Source organism: Grus americana, chromosome 9, assembly GCF_028858705.1.
Source record: "Grus americana isolate bGruAme1 chromosome 9, bGruAme1.mat, whole genome shotgun sequence".
Classification (NCBI taxonomy): domain Eukaryota; kingdom Metazoa; phylum Chordata; class Aves; order Gruiformes; family Gruidae; genus Grus; species Grus americana.
Genome location: NC_072860.1, coordinates 9,144,363 through 9,166,842, shown reverse-complemented (window position 1 = coordinate 9,166,842; position 22,480 = coordinate 9,144,363). Strand labels below are relative to the sequence as shown.

At 39.8% G+C, this 22,480-nt stretch overlaps 1 protein-coding gene across 3 annotated transcripts in view; it reads right to left on the bottom strand.

The window, feature by feature from the left end:
- The window catches only part of ACSL3 (acyl-CoA synthetase long chain family member 3), a 51,088-nt gene that overhangs the window by 2,553 nt on the left and 26,055 nt on the right, over positions 1–22,480 (bottom strand). For 2 of the 3 annotated variants that reach the window (XM_054835306.1, XM_054835305.1), the window contains 12 exons: positions 21,845–22,022; positions 15,592–15,701; positions 14,180–14,318; positions 12,250–12,400; positions 11,521–11,644; positions 11,165–11,236; positions 10,521–10,660; positions 9,617–9,789; positions 8,838–8,912; positions 7,616–7,807; positions 6,267–6,381; positions 1,439–1,596 (listed from right to left, as the gene is read on the bottom strand). In XM_054835306.1, the coding sequence (XP_054691281.1) occupies positions 1,439–1,596; positions 6,267–6,381; positions 7,616–7,807; positions 8,838–8,912; positions 9,617–9,789; positions 10,521–10,660; positions 11,165–11,236; positions 11,521–11,644; positions 12,250–12,400; positions 14,180–14,318; positions 15,592–15,701; positions 21,845–22,022 (1,627 nt within the window). Of the gene's footprint in view, positions 1–1,438; positions 1,597–1,796; positions 1,991–6,266; positions 6,382–7,615; positions 7,808–8,837; positions 8,913–9,616; positions 9,790–10,520; positions 10,661–11,164; positions 11,237–11,520; positions 11,645–12,249; positions 12,401–14,179; positions 14,319–15,591; positions 15,702–21,844; positions 22,023–22,480 lie in introns of those variants that run through there. The other variant, XM_054835307.1, reaches the window with a different exon arrangement.

Below are 22,480 nucleotides of genomic sequence, written 5' to 3'. Positions count from 1 at the left end.
TACACGCTCTCCACTGCAGCAGGTTCTTACAATGACCTTGTTCATTTGCTCCACAAAGTGAAGAACAATGGACTAGAGACAGGGGGCAAGGAAAAAAAAAAGTCTTTTGCAGTATTGAGACTGCAGTCATCATAAGAGTATGCTCCTGTAACAGAAGTCTGCAAATATACTAACCAGAGTTTACTGTATTCGCAAGTAATATGGAGAAGAGACAAAGATTAACAAGACAAAGATTGCTGGAAGCATAAAGTTACCCAGGGTAGAAAAGATGAGGACAAATTGTGAAGAGGTGCAGAAGGACATCGTGATACTGAGCGATTGCAAACAGACAGCAGAAAACATTCATTGCAGAAAAGCATAAGAGAGAATGCATATGAAAAACAAATTTAACATCCACAATGACAGTTTAAAAAAAACATTCTGTGGTCACCACTGACAGCTTTATGAAAAAAGCTCAGTGCTTAGTAATAGTAAAAAGCAAAGCCAAGGCAGAAATTATTATGAAAGAACGAACAAAACATCCCTGTGCCACTGTTTAATTCTGCACCAGAATAGCCGGACAGACTACGACCAATTAGCATGCCAAAGATACAGCTGAGGGGGAAGCACAACGGACACTGAAAAGGATCCTGGCTGCCATTGCGGCTGTTCACTGCCTCTTCCCATACAAGAGCTCAGCAGAACCAGACTGAACTAGCAGATGGCAGGGTTAAAACAGACAAAAAGACATTTCTTCACATGAACATAGCTGAGCTCTGCATCTCCGCCACACGATAGTATGGATACTGATACAGAATATTTACGTAACTTTAAAACGTGACTAAGACTTAACAGGAAAAAAGTCTACTGAAAATTAGGAACTACAAAGATACTGCTTTCAGTTTAGAAAATCCCTCAGATGGAAGTCACTGGAAGGTAGAGGAGTCCCTGTCACCATGGCCTTATTTCAACTATGCGTAGGTACGTAGCACGTGAGACTGTGCGATGCCCAACGCATATCGTGGATCTACAGGTGACCCACATTCTCTCTGGACAGTACCTAAGGCCAAAAAGATAGTGCCGGACATCTTAAAGTGCACCAGACTCTCTCACACACACACGTGTGTGTATATATATATGTGTGTGTGTATATATATGTGTGTGTGTATATATATATATGGGAACTGAACTGAGCTTGTTAAGTTCACTCTGTTTTTATATTTGGTTTTATGTGTTTTATATTTGGCCACAGTCAAAAAAAAAAAAAACCCAACACTTACATGAACCAAAAGGACTGACCTGACTCATATTTTGTTGTTGGGTTTTTTTGTATGAAAATTTCACTTCATGTATGTTCTATGAAACATACACACTCAAGGAAATATTTTTAGGGCCTATGCTCATCTGTTTCACAGATGTTACGGTCCACAAGGTTAATACTATCTACCCAGCTACTCACCTGCCATGGCAGCCTCAGCTAGCACCTTCAGTACCTCTTTTTCCATCTCAGGACTGTTACAGATCTCTTCCCAGGTTCCTTTAAATCCTTTCTTTCGAGCTAGTTCTGCGAGCTCCTTTTGATTTGGCACAACAAATCCAATGACATAAGAATGGAAACTGAGAAGTATAATGTACTTTAGTATGAATTTTGTCAAGTTAACGAGTCTTCAAAAATAACATTGCAAGTTGGGGGGTTTGCACTTCATACAGAGATATTGCTCTTAACAGTTGGCTTTTGTTCACCTGATAATCTTTCTGAAATAGCACACAAATTGCCTTTGCCTGCTTAAAAGTAAGTAGAAAGAGAAGCTACTTACCTTACAGCAACTGGATTGCTTCAAGGTGTGCTGTCCATATGCATATTCCACTGTGCCTCACGCTCAAAGCTTTGGGGAAGCAGTACCCATACGAAGTCAATGCGCCCTGCCTCTCCTCATGTTTTGCATCCCGGTATGAAGACTGGTGTGCGGCTTCCCTACCCCAGCTTCCTCTCAACTGCAGAATCCAGTTACTGTAGAGGAGCAGAGGACTGCAGTGAAGAGGGGTTGGAGAGCAGGTTGTGGAATGAGCATATGCACAACACATCTCAAAGAACGCCCGCTTCTGTAAGGGAAGTGACTTCTCTTTCTCTTTCAAGCGCTCGTCCATACGCTCACTCTACTGTTGGCAATCGGTGTCTGCTCCTGATAGGCCTACGACATACGAAGCTGTGATCTCAAAGTTTTTGGAAAACACTGAAGCACAATTCACCCTGATACAGGTATTCAAGATTTTTGAGATGGCGTGAAGTTAAGGGAAAAAGTGAACAGAACCTCAGATAGCAACTCTACACGTAATTCTAACAAGGTAGATCACAGAATCAGCGAGCTGTAAAGGATCTCAGAAGATCATCTAATTCATTCACCTGCCTTGAAGCAAGGTAAGGTACATCTAACAGATGACTGTGTAACCCATTCTTAAAACATCAGACAAATGCTCACGCCAATGCTTCATTACTCTTAGCACTGGTAAGCTGTTCCTGATGGCTGTTCCTGACTCTTCCTCTCTGCAGTTTACATCCATTGTATTTTCATACAGGCAACAGTCAGATGTTTCTCTCCTTTCCACAGAAGCCATTTATCCTTTCACAGACTATTTTTTTTTTCCTTCTCACCTTTCTAGTCTTCCTCCCTTTCTTAAGTTTCTTTAGGAATTTAAGCGATGCCCTTTCCTCCTAAGTCATGCATCACAGACCTCTGCCCAGACATTCTCATTTCTCTCCTGAACTCTTTTCAAGAGGGTCACCTTTTCCAAAGTGTTGCACGTGGAACGCAGACCTTTTAATGCCTGGTAGAGCAAAAAGATCATTGTGCATCTTGCAGGCCACACATCTCATTGTGCTGTATTACTACGGTTACCCTCCTGTAACAGCATGGCACTTGTTGATTCCTGTCAGCTCCTACAGAACGGCTACCAGCTGGTGGTTCTTTATCCTGTATTTTTGCAGTTCATTTAGGTGTAGGTATAATTTACATTTCCACTCCTTAAACTGACCGCTTTTTCAAGCGACATCTCCACCTAGTCAAGCTTGCTCCGAACTCTAATCCTGTCCTCCACTGTACCTTTGACCCTGTCCCCCCTTAATGGTCTACAGATTTATTAGATCTTTTTAACTCTCTCTTTTGCCAGACAGCTCATCAACATAAAAAATACAGCACCTTAACCTCAGTACGGAGATTACATTAGCTTATCCTTTAAGGTCTCCAAGATGATTTTAAAATATTAACTCTAAATACCCTTTCAGTGACCATAGATTGCAATTTTCTCCTTTGTTACTGGTATGAATTACCATGGCCATCTGACAGCAGCTGTGAAGGCTGCACGAAGCCCATTACAAACACACGCTGCCCTGGCATTATCTGCTGACAAGCTTCGCCTGTTGGCTTACGGAATCATTCTCATTTTTCTCTTTCTTAGAATGTGCTTACAGAAAGACTTCAGATTAGCCTCAGCATCTTACTGCTTGTGTCTCACCTTCTGCCTTTGCCTCTCTGGTTTTTCCTCTCCCCAGTACTCGCGTTATACTCCGTGCTGAATCCTTGTAACTTCATCTAGGTCTAGTCTGTAATGTGTATGGTTTAGGTATGAAGGAACCCAGAACACAAAGGACTGGGGCACTTTCACTCCGGGTTCTGTAGTCTTTTGATGTGCTTAAGGTCATGTCCAGCAATATCACCAGTGTCTCCAGGGGTAGACAGCACATAGAAGTAATCAGGTGGCTGGGTAAGCTTCAAACTTTCAGTTCATCTAAAATTCAGCCTCATGAGCAGCAGCATACTTCCTTTGGACAAACAAGTTCATCCAACTATGCTTTGCGCCTTGGAGCTTACAGCTCCTGGAACACATAGCTTTTCATTCTGTACCGCTAGTTAAATCTTCACTTGTTGCAGTTCAAATGTTAATGCAGTTTGTCTTGAGAACTATCTTAAACTACATCATCTCTCTGGAGCAGCTACTTCCCTCTCCACTCCCGTTCCTTCTGCAGATCTTTTGAATTTGCTAGCTTCTTCAGTCTTGGGGGTCATAACAGCAGCAGGAAGGAAGACGTTTTCAGAATTTGGTCCTCAGGAACTCCTTAGTCATCTCCTCCATGCTAAGAGATTTTCCCAAAACGCCTCTCCTACACTAGCATCCTCATTCCCTTGCCATGCTTGAGACCCTACCTGAGTACGGCCATCAGACTAATGGTAAGAGACATCTACAGGGGCGCTACATATCACCATTTCTATTCGGTGAAGTCTGGGCCGTATCAGCTCTCCTTGTGCCTCCTGCTGAGAACTCCCTTGGTTTTTTTGCCATGTTTGCTCAATTCCTCAGGTAACTAAACTACTCATTTTCCTGACATGATACTTGAGATCTACTGAATGCGTCTTGGATGGGCGAAGCGCTGATAAAGCAGTAAGAGTCTCCTCTGAAGGAGCACTAATAATGATTCCTTTCAGCTAACATTTTATTCCTTATCTCACTATTTAGTCTGAAGTGCTCAATGAGTATAGCTTTTAAAGCAGTGATATTGTGCAAATGCTTCTGATTCCCTGCTACTATGTTCAGAGGAGCTTTGCACCCCAAGATCTAAGGTCAAATCACAGATTTAACCCACTTGTAAAAGTCTGTCCTCCTCGTCCTTTTGCACGTGGGAGACAAAACAGCCACAAATGAAGGACTCCTCTTGCATACAAGATCTCCCAAGCAAAGTGTAAGGAGAGGCAGGATACAAGAGAGGTCATAGGCGCTGCTAACAAAAAGTCTCTGAGCTCACACTGCAGAGGTGAGTATATACCCACAATGAAATGTGCACATGGACAATCTTTCAGAGAATCCGTATTACATGGCTACTTATGCCAAACTACACACACGAAAGCATTAAAAAGAAATACAGCAGCAGCAGAAAACCAATCTGGAATATACTTGGACTCTGTAAATTACCTTTAAAAATAGGAAAACCTATAAGCAATTTTGAAGTAATAGGCAAGATATAGACTATCAGAGTCAAGTGCCTGTCTAGCAAGTGTATTTTAGTCTCCAACGTTATGGTCGCCTGGCAAAATTAACACAAATTTGATAGTACAATTCCAATAGCGAACTTCAATCCTAGAACAGCAGAAACCGCCATCTGTAGGAGTCTCTTTCTCCGTAGACTACAGAGGGTGCTCAGAACAGGCACGTAACCTCAGGCAGTCAAAGCAAGCAAATATGAGACGCACCCAACAACAGGTCAAACCCACAAATATAGCCTAATATAATGGAAGCTTTTTCAGCAGTGGCATGCCCAATGCATGTTAGCCTACTGATCCAAAACTGAAGTTACAGGATGACTATCACTAGTTAAACCAAAAATACCACAGAGAACCAGGTGAACAAACCAAAAGTTAATTTTCTGTTTATTACCACTGAGCAATTCTCTGGTATGCTTGCCCTGGCCTCCTTCAATCAAAGTTACCAAGTGGGGCTTTTTTGGTCATATTGGAAATCAGAATATTTCTGATGGTTCAGAAGCTCCAAAATGACTTTCCAAACATAAAAATGACAAATAGGAAACACAGACCATCTGAAGTATATTTATATGTGTAAGTCTATATTATGCACAGGTAGGAAATTCTAGGAATAGAAACTTAAGACATGTTTGAGCCCTTATATGCCTAATGCAGTGGTACATGTAGAAAACAAATAGAAAGGACATTTGATCATTGTTTATTAATTGTGTGTTTGCATAGTATTTACAGAGCGTTTTCTCTCAAGCTTCAAGGTTTCTGCTGGTGTACTGCAGGGGTTAAAGAAAAGTATTTTTAACGTGCAAACCAGCTTCTGGGTTGGTGGTGGTTTTGTCCCCCTCCCCATCCTTCCTCTGAAGTACAACAGTACTTCCTCTGATGAGCAGATCACAGCCAAATACAGCAAGAACAAGGTGTCCTACGGCTTCTCTGGGTAATAATCTCTAAAGTGCTTGAGTGGTATCTGTTACGAATGTATTCAGAGCTTAGCTGCTTTTCAGATTGGGAAAAAGGGAATGAGAGAGACTCATTCTTGGTATTTTCAAATGAATGATGGAAAAAAATGGGAAAGGAAAACTAAACCCACACATTTCAGATGTTTTAGTTTTGATAAAGTTCTTCCACTGTATTATAAATAAAATCCTTTTCCAATCGCTTAAAAAAAAATCCACACTTTGAGTGGCAAAACATTGTGCTTGCAGCTTCAGTAGGACAGACAAGGAATACAGCAGTAACAAAACATCAGCTGCCTCTTACCTGCTTGCATACGCACAAATATTATCTACCAGTGGAAGATTCTTCAGAGCTGCTTCTACTTTCCCAAGAGAAACATACTCTCCTGCCTGGAGTTTTACAAGGTCTTTTTTACGATCTATTGAGGAAAAAAGAAATTAAACATTAATTACAGAACACAAGAACTTCAGACACTGACTTTATACTTTTCTGAAGTGAATGTATAAACACCAAAAGGCAAGCCAACTCGTGCTTGGTGAATGTACCAGAAACATTTAATACCAGGATTTCCAGACTTTGCATTTTATCAATCTGTCCCTCACAAACATGAGCTGCATTTCAATTCTATGCGTTTTCTGCCTTTAGAACGCACCTCCTGTGTGACAGCACTGGCATGTGAATGGAACACAACTAGGATTATGCAAAAGGCAGTGTTTGGCTAGAAGCACACATTTTGTGCTGTCTGGTCCAGACGCTTAAGGCAGGAGATACAGCATTTGGTGACATTTTGTTATTTATTCCCAGGCTAAACGCATATTTAAAGAGCAACTGTCCGTCTGTTATTTGAAACACAACAACGGGAACCAAAAATTAAGCCCAAATTACTTGAGCTTCTTGTATGTAGCCCCAAGGCAGCCAAGGTGGCTCCAGGGCCTTACCCACCCAGCTCCTCTGCTGTATCCCTGCAATCAAGCAAGGTACTTCTGTAGCTGTCTGAGCTGTTTGACCAGTGCACGGCAGCTGCAGTGGGACCTAAGATTTTTCTCAATATATTAAAACAAATAAGCTTAGTTTTCAGGATTAGAGAGCACCGTGAATCACCCACTGACTTCAAGAGAGAGACCTGGTAGTTTACACGGCACCGACTTTTGTACTGACAGGTGTCAAAGAATTATGAGACTATTACAGGCTTATGTGTAACACCTTTACCTCAGTATATTTCTCCCCTAGTTCCTCTATGATAACGGAATATTCCTCTTATAAAGAATGGCAAGATTAAAAAAAAGCTTATTTAATTCCTGAGCACGTATTACTAAGAGAGCCCTTTTACTGAATCAAATTCCACACTTACAAAATTATAAAATCTAAGACAGCTCACCTAGCTCGATTAGCCTACATATAACTCTAATTACTCCTCAGTCTCACTGACAGAGTAAAGTCAGTGTTAAGACTGTTTTAAAAGGAAGCAACTGTTTGAAAAAATCAGCTTTTAAACACACAATCAAGTTTATGTTAAGGTATCAGAATTTTCTTGTGATACATGATAGGGCTTTAGACTGCATACTAAGATACGCAGATTTTTTTTTGTTAATTACAGTATTTTACAGCCCTGAAAAAGGTATATATATGTTCACCTGAATTTAACAACTCACCGATAATTTTTAGACAACCATCTTGATGAAACTCTCCAATGTCTCCAGTATGGAGCCACCTCTGCCCATTCTCATCAACAGTGAAATCTTTTTTGGTTCGCGCTTCATTTTTGTAGTAGCCCACGGTCACATTTTGCCCTCCAATAAGAATCTCACCTCTAGGATATGGTTTATCAGTGTTGTAATATCCACCTAGAAGTACCGTTTTTATTAAGTTAACAAGAATTAAAATATATTCCAAAGCAAGAATCCCTGTTATTATTAATACTTAAATATAGAAGTAAACACTTCAGTAAGTCCTTCGCTGAAGTTACCACTTGCCTGCATAGTTCAGTAAGAAAAGAGGTGGTTCCAAATCCTTTCGGCATATAAACAGCTATTTAACATGTGTGTTTACAAACAGTGAAATTCACACACATGCAGAAGGCAAACGCCACCTCTGTGCAATCCTTCTGCCAGGACTAACATGCTCCATCAGTTTCATACACGCTCAAATAAAAAAAAAAATTCTCCTCATGTTTTAGGAAAGAAAAATAAAAATAGAGTTTCACACCAGCCCAAAGCACCCTGAAGTATTATGTAGTTCTATTCTACAACATATAAAAGCCTACAATGAAGGGAAATCACCTAAATACATTTCAAACTTCACTAAAGATATTTTACATAGCATCCATTAAGCTTCTGGTCCACATGCCAATGTTTTAATATTGTTATTATTGATAAAATCCTTATGAAGACTATTTTAAAATAATTTCTTAATGCCAACAGAAGGTATCGTGCATGCAATTCAGTTGAAGTCTCCTGAATCCAGCACCTCTAAGAGACAATATACAAGACCTGCACCCCGTCCTGCAAGAATACTGATCTAAATCAGAAAGAGCTACAATGCTGTATACATTTACACAATATGCATATACAATTATAGCGACTGGAATAAAATAAATAGTATAGCCAAAGAGAGTCATAATACAACGCTGTCAAAACGCCACTCGCATTGCTAGCTTCTGTCTAGATACTTGTAGGTTTAAAAACCACCGAGGAATTTATTTTACCTTTTTTCTCCCCCAAGATCAAACTTTTATAAATAAAACTAGCATTTAAAATTAAAGAAGCCAAGAAGTAGTCTTCTAATTTACTACTACTGAGCAAAGCCCAACAGAAAGATAGCTATACAAAGTTCTTACAAGCACACTATAATTCAATCACATACAGAAATTCTCACCTTCTTCCCAGTTCATTAACTTGATTTCACAACAGACCAAAGGTGCTCCCACTCTCCCTGTAGTGTAGTCCCAAACTAGAATTTAAAAAAGAGCATTTTTCAGAGGAAAAAAAAAAAAAATACCAAAACTGATTAGAAAAACCTTTGCTGTCATGCATTTCATTTAGTGAAAATTAACTCCTACTTCTTTCTGAACTTTAATTCACAGAATAGAACTTCCAAGAAAACCAATGAATCTATCAAGGTAACGCAGATAAAATTTTTATACTGCAAAGAGAACAGATGACTGTATTTACAGATACCTGCAGTCATATCAACACAGCTTTGACAGTGCATCACACTTCAGAAGTGGCACAACAACTTTAAATAGTGTTTGCTGGACTCTGAAATAAGTAGCAATATTTCATAACAATTCAAGGATTCTATATTTTGATTCATTTTTCCTGAAGTCTCAATCCCAAGCCCTTCTGCATCTATGCTCACCAAAATTAGAAATAACTTATCCAGTTCAACTGGTAAGTGCCATAATGCCAAGATCCCACTCACACTATTATAGGCTTCTCTATCACAAATGAGAACATTTATTTCTTTATGCAGGTCACCAGCTTTAGCACAAAGCATCAAAATTAGTACTCCTGCTGTTTTATACGTTTATGATTACAAGTAATTCCCAGGACTCCCCAGTTACGTGTGGTGGCACACACCAACTGAATAGATTGTCAAAGACGATACGTGCAGAGCACAGATCACAGCACTCAGCGGGACGCGCCGGCACCAACCTTCCGTGATTGTTCCAGCTCCAGCTGATTCGGTTAGTCCGTACCCCTGTCCTACAGGGCAACAGAAACAAATGTTCATAAACCGCTGAGTTGCTGCGGAGAGTGGAGCTCCTCCACAAAGCAGGATGCGAATTTTTCCACCTAGCAGCATTCGTACTTTCCGGAAAATAAGGCTAAAATGCAAAAGATAAGAGAATATATTTGTTGCTTAAAAACAGAACAAGAGAGTACCTAACTGTCTGTCTGAACTCAAAGTTTCCACCATCTTCAAATAAACTTTTATGGCGGTCAAGGAAAACCTTGAAGGAGCACATTTATGTTTTCGAAAACGCAGGCACAGATTTTTCAGCTTGTTTCCACATTCTAATTTGAAGACGGGTTAAATGTTTTGAGAATGTCGATTTAGTAAGACAGTCAAGTTCTGTGATTTTTCTCCTCAAAAATAATACAAATAAGCTGTATACATTTTGCAGTTATATTATCCCTTAGTCTCACTACAGTTGGGAGTTGGACTTCATGATTCTCATGGGTTCCTTCCGACTTGAGATACTCTATGATTCACTTCCGTGAAAATGTGAAGTCTACAGTTATCTATAGGAATGGACTTCTCATCTTACCCAAGAACTGTATAAAGCCATTATTAAAGTCCCGATGAAAATAATGCCATGAACATAAGTCTCCAATTAGTTTCAAGTTAAAGAACACTCACTTAAGTTATATCGGTAAATATTTAAAAGAATCACACAAACTACTGATTTGTTGTTTCAATTTACACTTAGACTTGTTCATGTTCAAAGTGTCAACATGAAAACAAAGAAAAGCACCCAAAAAAATCAGATACTGCTCATGCGCTAAGACTTTGATAAGCATTTTTTTGTGCCATTAAAAATAAAACTAAATTTACCTATCGCAGAGGGGGGTAGTGTAACCTTTGGAAATCTGTTCCATTTTGTAGTTGTAGGCCAGTATAAATAGATTCCGCTGGAAACTTGTCATTTCATTCACTTTATTCATGACATTTTTGTAGATCCGATCCATAATTTCCTAGTTACATAAAAAGATTAACTTTAAGCCAAAGTAACAGAAATCCTAAATTCAGTACAACAAAAAGGAAACACAATCTAGAAATTCTAGTCCGTTTCAGACGACGCCCCACTCCCAGGTTGCCCCCTCTCCCATTCCTAAGAGCGAGCAAGGTGGTCACAGAAACAAGGACAGCAAACACCTGAGCAGGAGCACTGGTTAACCCCAAGCTGCCTGCTGCCAACTCTCTTTATTCCATTCACTTCCTATGAGGAACAACCGATGACTAATCGAAACGGCAATCCTATCCCCATGGCTATTTAAACTTTGAAAAACGCTGACACTCATAAGATGAATGTTTATCCCCCACATACAAATGAACACCAAAAACACTATTTTAAGCTAGCTGAACATCACAGGTCCTACCTCTTTCATTTAAATGATCACTGCATTGATTTTGTTGTTAAAAATTTAAATTATCTTTTAAAAATAATTTTTAAAATTATTTATGCTTCAGTTACTTACCGGGACAGCTGCCATTAGGGTTGGTTTAAGTGTAGTAACATCACCTTTGCTTCCCTTCTTTATTTTAGAGGACTAAAGTGAAGAACAAATTTACTAGCAAACACATTCAAGATTTTTAATATGACAAACAAAATGACATAGCACGTCTTTCAAACAATTGTTTTCATTTAAATTATATTTCAACAATTAAAACTAGTCCAGAGTACCAGTCATAACCACCAATACCCTGTTTCATGAAATGTAGAAAAGAAGATTTGTTGTAATATCTCTTACGAAATATTACAAAGATCTGATGTGAGTGATCTTTTTATTTTTTTTTTTTTTTTTAACCATAAGGGCCTACATCAACAACATACCTGGTCAGCTAATGTCTGAGGCGAAGAGTAACCAATGCGGCATCCGTGAGACAGACACACAAGCTCAGCACTCAGCTCCAGAACATGGGCAAGAGGCAAATAGCCAATATAGATGTCTTTTTCCCTGAAAAGAATTTTTAAAAAATAGGTTTGTGTTGCACCATTAGAGTCCTCGGATGAGTCGTTAAGCTAGATTTACACAGAGCTTACTGCAGAACTAGACAAGCAGAAAAATGCCCTTGAGTTTGGGAACGGATTTCACATAACATGAGTTTTGTTTCAGAAGTTGTGTACTACATACTGTAGGTTTAAGGCACGAACAAAGTGCGATGTTTACTCATCCCAAGACAATTAACCGTGTGTTATGGTTGCAAAGGCAACTCTGTGGACGAGATTAAAAACTGCACCAAACAGAAAGAAACCACAGAATTTAACACTAACCAAAGGAAGTACTGCTTAGGGAAGCTTTCGACCACTCTAGTGCAAGGCGGCCTCACCGGCTTTTGTGTCCCGGTCTTGCCCACATACAGAAGACGAGAGAACAAACAGCACGTGAAGTAGTCATGCCATTTAACGCAGTACTGGAAGATGCTCAGACATCAGTACATAGTATGATGTGTCACAGACAAAGCAATATAAAACAGTTACTATTTTACACAGTCATTAATCTAAACTCATATGCGACTACGCAACTTGTTTATTTGCTGATAAGTAACTGTTGGTACGCACCCCAGATTTGGAATCCTCTCAGCCATTCCAGTTATCCCAGCAATTATGTTGCAATGGGAGATCATAACTCCTTTGGGAACTCCTGTGGATCCACTTGTGTACATGATCACCGCGATATCCGAAGGCACGGGCCTGGACTGCTGTTTGTTTCCTGTAATTTGTGTTAAAAAAGAGAATGGTAACGTGTGGCAAGCCTACCAGATTGGGAGAGCTGATATACGAACATATTTCAGCAGTCATTCCACTGTAACACTACACGACTACCGCTATTACGTTTTGCTTTAAAAATTTGGTTAAAAAGATCGTGGTCAAGCTGAAGTGCCTTCACAAAAAGTAGCCTTCTTTATATTAGCTGAGCAATACTTTGAGTGACTGCCCCAGTCTACCACAACACCACTTCTTCTGTTATGTTTCCCACATTCCTGCAGAGGAGAGAGAAGCGGGCAGAGCTTTGGCTTCTCCAACACGCCTCTGAGCTCCACATCCTTAGGGAGGTACGCTGCCCCGGTTCCACGCTGCCTCATTCGCAACACCTGCGGCAAGGCACTGCTGAGCCAACAGGAGCTCCGATCTCTGGAAATATTTAAAGGAAGTTCAATAGCTTTAATGGGATTAAAGTGTCTTTAAAATACCTGCACTGAGAGCAGGAAAATACAAGAACAATGGGGTTTATTCAGAGGAAAAACTGCATAGTGCGCAATACGTGCAGCGCAGCATACACGCTGAATGAGAAGAGCGAGAGCATTTTTAATCATTTCCCACTCACTGCATCCTTCCCATCCTGCGCGATGAACACCACTGAGGAAAATAGCATAACCAGCGGCTCATGTACTTAATATAATATTAATTGGACATGCTTGACCATAAAGAATTCATTGTAGTATTCCACAATTTATGAATAGGTAACTTGACAAAGATAACGTTCCTTTATTATAGTGTATAGTATTTGACATCTAAAAGACTGAAGAAAGAAGGATTAGACGCCTTTTTACATAGCGCATAGAATAACAAATCTCAAAGAGCTAATGAATAATAGCCATATTTTTTTCTGTTAGTGTTGTCTAAAACAGTTTTAATAGCACATAAAACTGGTACATCAAAAAGGGAAAGCCATCTTTTAAAGAAATTGAGAGGTCACGATGTTGGGAGCAAACCTGCCATTCCCCTGAACATCAACAGCAGATGGATTAACCACCCACCCTACCACTAAAACAAAATTCAATCCAACATTCACATGTCTTCAGTGGTTAAAAGATTCTGAAAACACAAAGAACAAAAGAAAGCAACTACTGCATATAATGAAATCTTAAGATAGTAGCTTTAGCAGCTCTTCAGAGCCAAGAATAGAAGTTTGTGGTGATGTCACACAGATTGGAAATAGATTTCAAGAAATTTACGTAATAGATTGATACTTTCAGAAATGCAATAAAAGTGACCAAGTTCTGTCACATTTAAATGGTTATTTTACATTTTGTTATTTGTGAATTTAACAAAACTTAATGGTAGCAAATTACTGATGTCTTTTGCTATAAAATGCACAGTAATTTTCTCTGTGCAGTCTAAATAACCTGGTTAATATGTCTGATCATGAGAATGCTTTTTAAGTTTATATCCTGGCCTAAACGCTTATCCTAAAAACTGTTCTTCAACATGTGACACTTGGTTGTGGAGAAGACAGTTTTTATTAAAAGCATTTTACGCTGCTGAAAAACAAAACACAAAAACCATCCCACACCCCCAAATGCAACCACAACCAAATCAAAAACCCCCACAGATTTTATTTAACGAAAAAGTAGACGCTAAAAGGTCAGTCACTGCATTTTTTTTTTTTTTTTTTTTTTTGAGATCTGCAACTTCCCCAAGTTTATTCAACAGGGTCAAACTAGGACAACGAATGAGGAGATCCGAACAGAAAGAAGAGAGACCGTACCGGTATCTGCCTTGGCCCCCATAGCTTGCACAGAAGCCATAGTGTGAACAATGACACCCTTGGGGAACTCTGACCACGTTGTTGGTTTGCCATCCACTGTAATAATGTGTCGCAGCAGTGGAACTTGAGAAACAATTTCCTGTGGAAATGAACATGTGTTCAGAAATCAAACATGAGGTTTGTGCCAAGAAGAAGAAAAATCTATCTACTGTATACATTAAAAAAAAGCACTGACATAGAATATCTGAGGATTTAAAGTATCAAAAGGATAAACTTGTCTAGCTCAAAAACCTGCAAAGCTTGAAACTTTCCACGTTTAGATTTGCAGGACTGACTCAACTTTCCACTTAACAAGCCCAAAAACTTTTCCAACCATTTACTGATCTGGGTCTTATTTCAAGAAAAGCCCACAAATGACACTGCAAGATTTGTAGAGATAATTGACTTTCCACTCTCATAGAAGAGAGAGAAACTGGTGACACCAAGCTCACAATAATCCTTATGATGCTCCTTGATTACTATGCTAGTTAAAATAAGCAACAACTAGCAAATATACGGAAAATTATTAGTTAAGCACTAGTTAAGCATTTCAAGAAAAATGTGAGGTCCAAACCATTTATCAGTGTTCCAGTGGAAGAAGAGATGATTATCGACTCTATCAGAAGAAATTCATTCTCTTACTGTAAGCTGAAATAAATGTGCATTGTGTATATACTGTCATTCCAGTAACTTTAAAAAAAAAGTAAGGTTTTGAAATTCTCATTCAAAACTCAGCAATAGCACACAGGTTTTAATTAAAACAATTCCCTTACATGACAGGTCTAGTTCCTCCAAAACACATGATGATGAAGCTCATGCAGATTAGTTGTTCCACTTGTGTATTCGATCTGGGTCAATACGTCAAAAAAGTTTTTTGAGTGTTCTAATGTTTAATAAGCTTTCCCCCGCACTGGAAAACAGCTCTAACCCTTTGAGCAACCATTTTTAGATTTAAGAGCCATTCTCTGCTGGGAAAACATCCAACAATAAATCAGGAGGATGATCCCATTTGGCTATTCATATACAGTTCACACATTTTTCTGTTCTTCCCATTTGCTTCAACTGTTAAATTTATAGGCACTAAATCCACCCAGAAACCATAGCAGCTTCTTGTAAAGGTGTCGTTCCAGGCAGCACTGCGGCTCTTCAATAGTGCAAATTGCTAATCCTATTCTCCAAAGTCACCGAGGAGCCTAAATCCCGCTGAAGGCTAACTCGTTTTTTCTGTACGCGAAGACAGATACATAAATCTTATTCGAGAAGAAGCGTCTGCCCTACGGAAAGGCAGTAAATCATTGTTCTGTACAACGGAACCAGGCCTTTCAACGATGAACAGAGAGTGGAAAGAGAGAGACAAAGAACAGTTTTCTGACCTTCAATTTTGTTTGCATCAATTCTTTACTAGTAATGATGGTGGTCACCTCTGTTTCATTTAGTCCGTGTACTATTGCTGGGCCTCCCAGAGTGGCGTACAGAGTAACAACTGCAACAGAAAATGGGGGGAAAAAATAAAATGGTGAATCTCTGTTACGCTTTCAAATATAGTTTACAATAAAGGGCCAGGATTAACCTATTCTAAGCAAAAATATTTGTCAAGTAATATAAAGGTGGTATAGTTCTGTGCTTTAAAAAATACTTTTTACATGGATTTAAACATAATTTTCAGTTACTCCCAGAAGGAATAAAGAACAACCATTGTCTATGTGACTGCTGTTTTTCAAGGTCTAACTAGAGCTACCAAATCCCCGCTTCCCTGTGTAATTCTCTTCTAGATCCACTCTCCTACCTGCACGGCTTCTACCATTTTAAACGTAGGCATCTGTTCGCAGTTTAACACACTGTTTAACAGTCCTCTTGTACGCACGAAACAGCTTGCATTTACGTGACTTCTCTTTTCAGAATTCACATGCTCTGTTACTAGCCTTTTACAATTGACTGCTAGTAAGAAATTAGAACCTTGCAATACATGTCATCAGCAGATTAATTCTCACAGAGTAATAAATCTGTGACTATCATTCTCCCATCTATTTAAAACAACATAATAAAGGTTTAATCATCACAATCATTAAGCATTGAACTGACATCATGAGAATACAGAATAGGAAGGAAAGAAAAATACTTAGGAAATGGCCTATTAGAAACACCGTTTCCTGTATTTAAGGACAGCTCATTAGCTATAGTGTTAAACAACAATTATTCCATATTAGCAATTTTAAAATTGTATTTGATTTCCTGCCATTTTTATGGGAACTGCATGAGAAAAGACAGGAAGAGACTGAGGAAGAAAAAGGCAGCTCAAAAAGGAAGAGAGATATTGCTCTCAAAAAAAAAAATAATTTCCTATTTTCCAAGCAGAATGCTAAACAGGGGCATCTCAGAAAAAGTTGTAAGGTCCATCAACACAATCATTAATAATTACATCATCAGTGCTGGAAGTTTTGTCACATTAGGTATCTGAATTTCTTTTGTATTTTAGTCTGGATTTAGCTGAGTATTCAAACATAATTATTAAAACAAGACAATCCCATAGTACGTTTGGGCTGTAACTATACTATGTTCATTGCAGCAAAAATAAAAAAATAAAAATAAAATAAAATCAAACTCTGTTGTTACTCCAAGATTTGAAATCCAAGGAGCTACTAACCCAGTGCAGCATACTAAGGAAGAACTCAAAAGCCGTTTTCTTACACAGAAAAGTAAATAGCTGACCTCTACTTATTTTTTTCCTTGTTAAAACAGTCCATCATAGTTCAGAACTGTTGCAGGGCAAACGCACATGCACTGTGTTTTCTTTAATTTGGTGGGAGCAGAGTCCAGAAGAGTGCCTCTGCGAGTTCCCACGAGCTCTCCCTACTTACGGCGGTGACCCCTGTTATATAAACAGCCACCAGAAACGCAGCTTCCCCAAGCCAACGAGCACAACCGAGACGACGCACCGCCCGGAAAGAGAAGTATTATCTCTGAAATAACCATTTATGTAGTAAAGTACTCGTCTACAAATAAGTACATCAAGGACAACGTAGGGCTATACGACAGAGCCAAAGAGAGATATACCATTTATATGACGGCGTGCTGATGTCACGGAGAGAAAAGAACCGAGACGTGACTCTGATCCGTGAATTTCTCACTTCTCCACCGTGGCACCTAAAACTTTTTCAGGCAAATCTGAAAGTTTAGGTATTTTTTTCCTCTTGAAGACATACCGAGAAGGTATTACCTTTTGCGTTCGTCTTTACATATGCAACAGTACAAGTGAATCTTTGATATCTGGAGTTCTGCTAGGAATACCGCTCTAGAAGTCTGACAAAAAGGAAAATCTCAACACTACTAAATTTGCCAGCTAATATACAAGAACAAAGCCTTGCCCTAAAGAAATAAATAGAACTTTGGCCATTTATTTCAACCTAAAATGTTAAACTGAATATTTCAGCATCCATCATACATAAAAAGGAAAAAGGCAAAGTATACCTTTAAGGAGTTCAGCCAAATCAATTCTGACAAAATCACTTCTGCTCAAGCTTCAGGAAGGCACGACTGAAAAATGAAACATAACCTTTCCTATTTATTTCATTATTTGGTTATACACTCAGGCATTTTATCTGCCCACACTGGTGAAGAGCTCTTCACACAGATGAAGGGGAGATACTTTGGAAGAAAATCTGTTTTCACGTTAGTACTTTTTTTTTCTTCTTCCATATTTGAACTAGCAATCCCACTCAACCTCCTGTAAATACAAGAGTTAATAGCTTCAAACAACGTCAAATTTACAATCAAGCAAGTATTTCTAATCATAAAACCACTTCTGTGAGTGATACGTAACATAAAATTTACTTTCCCCATTTTAATTCCGTAGTACAAAAGGCATTCTCTCCAACACTACGTACGAAGCAGATGAACCTGCTCTCTTGGCATCACTTCTGGGCACATAGCATCAGAATTAATACACTTCACATTCAGGAAGAATGTCACAACACTACCGCAGCAGTTAACTGCTGTGAAACTTGTAAACTGAAGAATGCTAATATGAGTCATTTAGCAACGTCTTGCCACACTTCTTCAACATCATCTAAATTTTATCATTCATTCGGCAAATCGACTACATTAATGCATGATTGTATCATCATCTGCCAACACATAAGTCAGCCAAGTTCACATAAGATGACATACAGCTTAGATGCTAAATACCACGTCAGACCGTACGCCGACACACAGCTCAGTAAGGGAATTTAAAACATTAATCCAACAAAACCAAAAAACCGTGCATACCATCCTACAGACGACACTCATCCATGATCTCAGATTATTTTTTTCCCCTTCAAATTACGAAACCTTCCTAGGATTTGTAAGCGTACTTCACTTCCAAGGAAAAAATAATTGATGCAAGCCTTTGCATTTTATTCCCAGAATAGTCACTAGGAATCTAACAGATCCCAAAAGTGATAACAGGGAACTGACAACAGCGGATCATGAGAAATGCAGTTTAAAAGGAACACAGGCATCTCATCTGAGAGCTGCCAGTGCAGATCTCTGCTCTGGCAGGCAAGTTAGCAGCAGTCACTCACTGAAGAAAGGACCAAAAATGTGACTGAAGTGAGGTCGGAAGGCGGAAGATCACCTGTACAAAACAGATCATTAGAGGAGAGTGCTCAGGGCCATGGCCACCCCGGTTTTAAGTATCTCCAAGGATGGAGATTTCACAACCATTCTAGGCTCCTGTTCTGGTATTTAACCACCCTCACAATGAAGATGTTTGTCCTAATATCTTACCAAATTTTGCTGTGTTTCAAACTGTGCCTGTTGTGTCCAGTCTTATCAAAACACACCTTTGCGCAGTCTGGCTTCGTTCTCTCTGTAGGGTCCCATTAAATAGTTTTAGAGACAGCAACAAGATCTCCACTCACTTATCTCAATGCTGAACAGACCCTGCTCTGTCGGCCTCTTCTCATACATCATGTTCTCCTACCCCTTCAGCATCTTGGCAGCCCTCCACTGGACTCACTCCAGCATGTCAAGGTCTTTTTCTCTACTGGGAAGCCCAAAACTAGACACAGTACTCTAGATATGATCTCACAAGCACCCAAATGGAGGAGAAGGACCAGTTCTCTGGACCTACCTGCTACACCCATTCTACTACCACCCAGGATGTGGTTGGCCTTCAGTGCAAGAAGTCACTGTGTACTCACGGCTGACTCACTATCCACCAGGACCCCCAGGTCCTTTTCTGCAAAGCTGTTCTCTAGCCTGTTGTCCCCCAGCCTATACTGGTGCATGAGGTTATTCCAGCACACACGCAGGAGTTTGTAACGGCCTTCGTTGAACTCCATGAGTTCCCAACAGCCCACTTTTCCAGCTGACAGGCCCCTCTGAACGTCAGCCCTGCCAAACTTGCTACGGGCTGTGACCTGCCGCGTTTACACTCTGCCCCATCAGCCAGACCTTCAACAAAGACATTAAACAGTGTTGGACTCAGCATCCATCCCCCAGGGCTGGCAGCTACCTTCGTCCTGCTGATCACAATCCTTTCAGCCAACAGACCAATGAATTCTCCATCCATCTTACCAGCTACTTATCCAGTCTCTATCTAAATAATTTGGAGGTAGAGACACTAGAGGAGATCGTGTCAAAGGCCTTGCTAAAGACACAGTATGCAACATCCACTCTCTCCTTGTCCGCAGAGCCCGCCATCATACAAGGCGAGCAGGCTGACGTGGAGTTGGTAGGGGCTAGGCCAGTACTCATCTTGTAACCAACTCCACCCTTAAAGCTGAGGGAATAATACAGCGTAAGGGTATACACAAAATAACCACACAGATCCGCAGTAAAGGCTTATTTAAATGAAAACTGCTATTTACTCATGAACATATGGCTTCTCAAACTGAAACAGACTCCTGCTTAGAGCAGAGAGGGATCATTTAAGATACAATTTTCTTGTTAGGCTTGCTTCCAAAATCTGAAGAAAGTCTAACTGATCTACATCAGGAATTTCTGCACATCTGGCCTTTACAGCCCATCTCTCGTTGAAAGAGGGTAAGTACGGCATGGGAGAGAAGAGGCCAAAGCCTGCAAGGAACAGCAACTTCTGAAGTGCCCAGTGGGAAAATGAGAAATGTCCCCCGAGAACATCACAGAACCCAGCCAGGCAGCACTTACAGTCAGGTGAATGACACATTAAAGACTGATGATGAAACAGACCTTTGAAAACAATTCCTATACCACGTTGAGATCAGCGCTCAATAGGTTTACTCAGCAAGAAAAATAGGCCTAGAGTTCCCACGCATATCCTCGTGCCTAGGCTCAGCCTAGGCTGGGCACACAGCAGGCTTTCCACCGTGGCAGAGATGTACCTTGGACACAGTTGTGGCCTTCTACATGACTCAAGCGAAAGGGGAGCAGACCAGGCTTTGCACATCTCTGCCCTGTGCTGTGAAGCAAAGCTGCACAAGGACTCCTCCAGTCACCCTGTCCTATTCTGCCACTCCTCAAAGGCACCTCCAACCCAACCTGCAACTGCCCGCTGTACACGTCCTGCCAAGAAAGCACCTTCTCCTCCCTGAGCAGGCTCAGCTCTGCCCCAACACAGTTAGTGGTCTCCACAATAGCACAGCAGAAGACTAAAGGATAAGGAACTACAAGTTACAGAATGGGACTAAGACTGTCATCAGACAGAAGAGCCCAAAAGACACTTCTCTTACGGTTACTTCATGAGAAAATGAGGAGTATCATCCAGGTCAGAGAACTTAGTCCACTGCTAGGGTTAAGGATCCAGCTAGTGTATGATTAAACCAGATACTATGAATGAGAGAGAGACTGACTTTAAAATAGCTCACCAAAACTAAACACAGTCTTAACGTTTCGGAAGTAATAACTAGGACTCAAGCTTGTCCTTGAGTGTAGTCTCGAATTAGCATTCAGGTTAAATTAGGATGTATTAAATGACATGCAATGGACTATGAGAAAGTCGAGAGGTGGAGAGAAGTAAGAAAACTATAAAAATGTAAAAAAAAAAAAGCATCAGGCTCAGCCTAAGGTTTGAGTTAAGGAATGACTTACGGTTTGGTAAAGGAGTTACTAAGCAACTTTTTAATTTGAAAGAGCTGTCCAAAATAAGTTCAGGGCTTACTCATTCCTTTTCACTCTTTAGAGAAAACAATACAATAAACGAACCAAAATCAAAATTGAAGAGTTGACAAAATGTTCATTTAAAAAAAAAAAACCCACACCAAACTTACAGGCACAGATGAAGGTTTGACATCAACTCCTGAAACTGAGTCAATGAATTCGTAAGTGATTTTTTGATTGTTTTTAGAAACTTGGGAATCTGTATTGATTTGAGATTAAAATAAAATAAACCTCTCAAATCCACTGAGCAAGATACACTTACTGAAACCATACTCCAGCTGCAAACAAGCACATATTTCCCCATTCAGTAAGGCAAAACACTACAAAGTACACAGGGCTCTACTTTATGCAGTATTTTTTATCTGTAGTTTTAAATGCTCTGTATAAACTTAATATAACGTTTTCCCAGTGTGCAAAGTGAAGTTAAAAAAAAAAAAAAAAGGCTTGTTTTCAGATTGGGCTGTAAGATCAAGAGACATATATTTGTTAGGAGAGACGCATGCTTACGCTGGTAGTTGCACATAAAGCAGGCTTGTGCTGCGATCATCCACTCGGCTCTAGTCTCGCAGAAGATAGCAATGTTAGTCTTTGGTTGCTGACCCAACACTGCTAGGCCATTTCCAAAATTAACAGCTTTAATGTATACGTCTTCGTATGAAAGCCAGGTGTACTTGCCAAGGATGACCTAATAAGAATAATAAATACAATTTAGAAAACCAAAATCCTTAACACATGTCCTACTACATCTTTATCCACGTGAAGAAACCACAGATGTTTGAAGGAAAAGTTGCTTAAATTCTAAAAGCAGTTCATTCAAGATAACGAATAGTATTCTTGCCAAAAACTACAGGGACCATGGAAGTTCCAACACAAATACCGCAATATCTCCACGCGTGTTATCACCTCAGTTTCTGTTTTCACATTAGGAAAGCACGCGATTCCCACCGTATTTCGTAGCTTCAGAAGCCCTACAAAAAGCCGTGGTTATCTGATCCATGGGCCTTTCATTTTTTTACAAAGGTTTGTTTTCTTTTTAATAAAGGGTGACAAGCATTAGCTAGTACAATACATACTCTACATTTGCTTTCTTGGGTAGTTGGGCTATGGTTCTCCTATACAAATACGATGCCGAGGTGTTCGTTC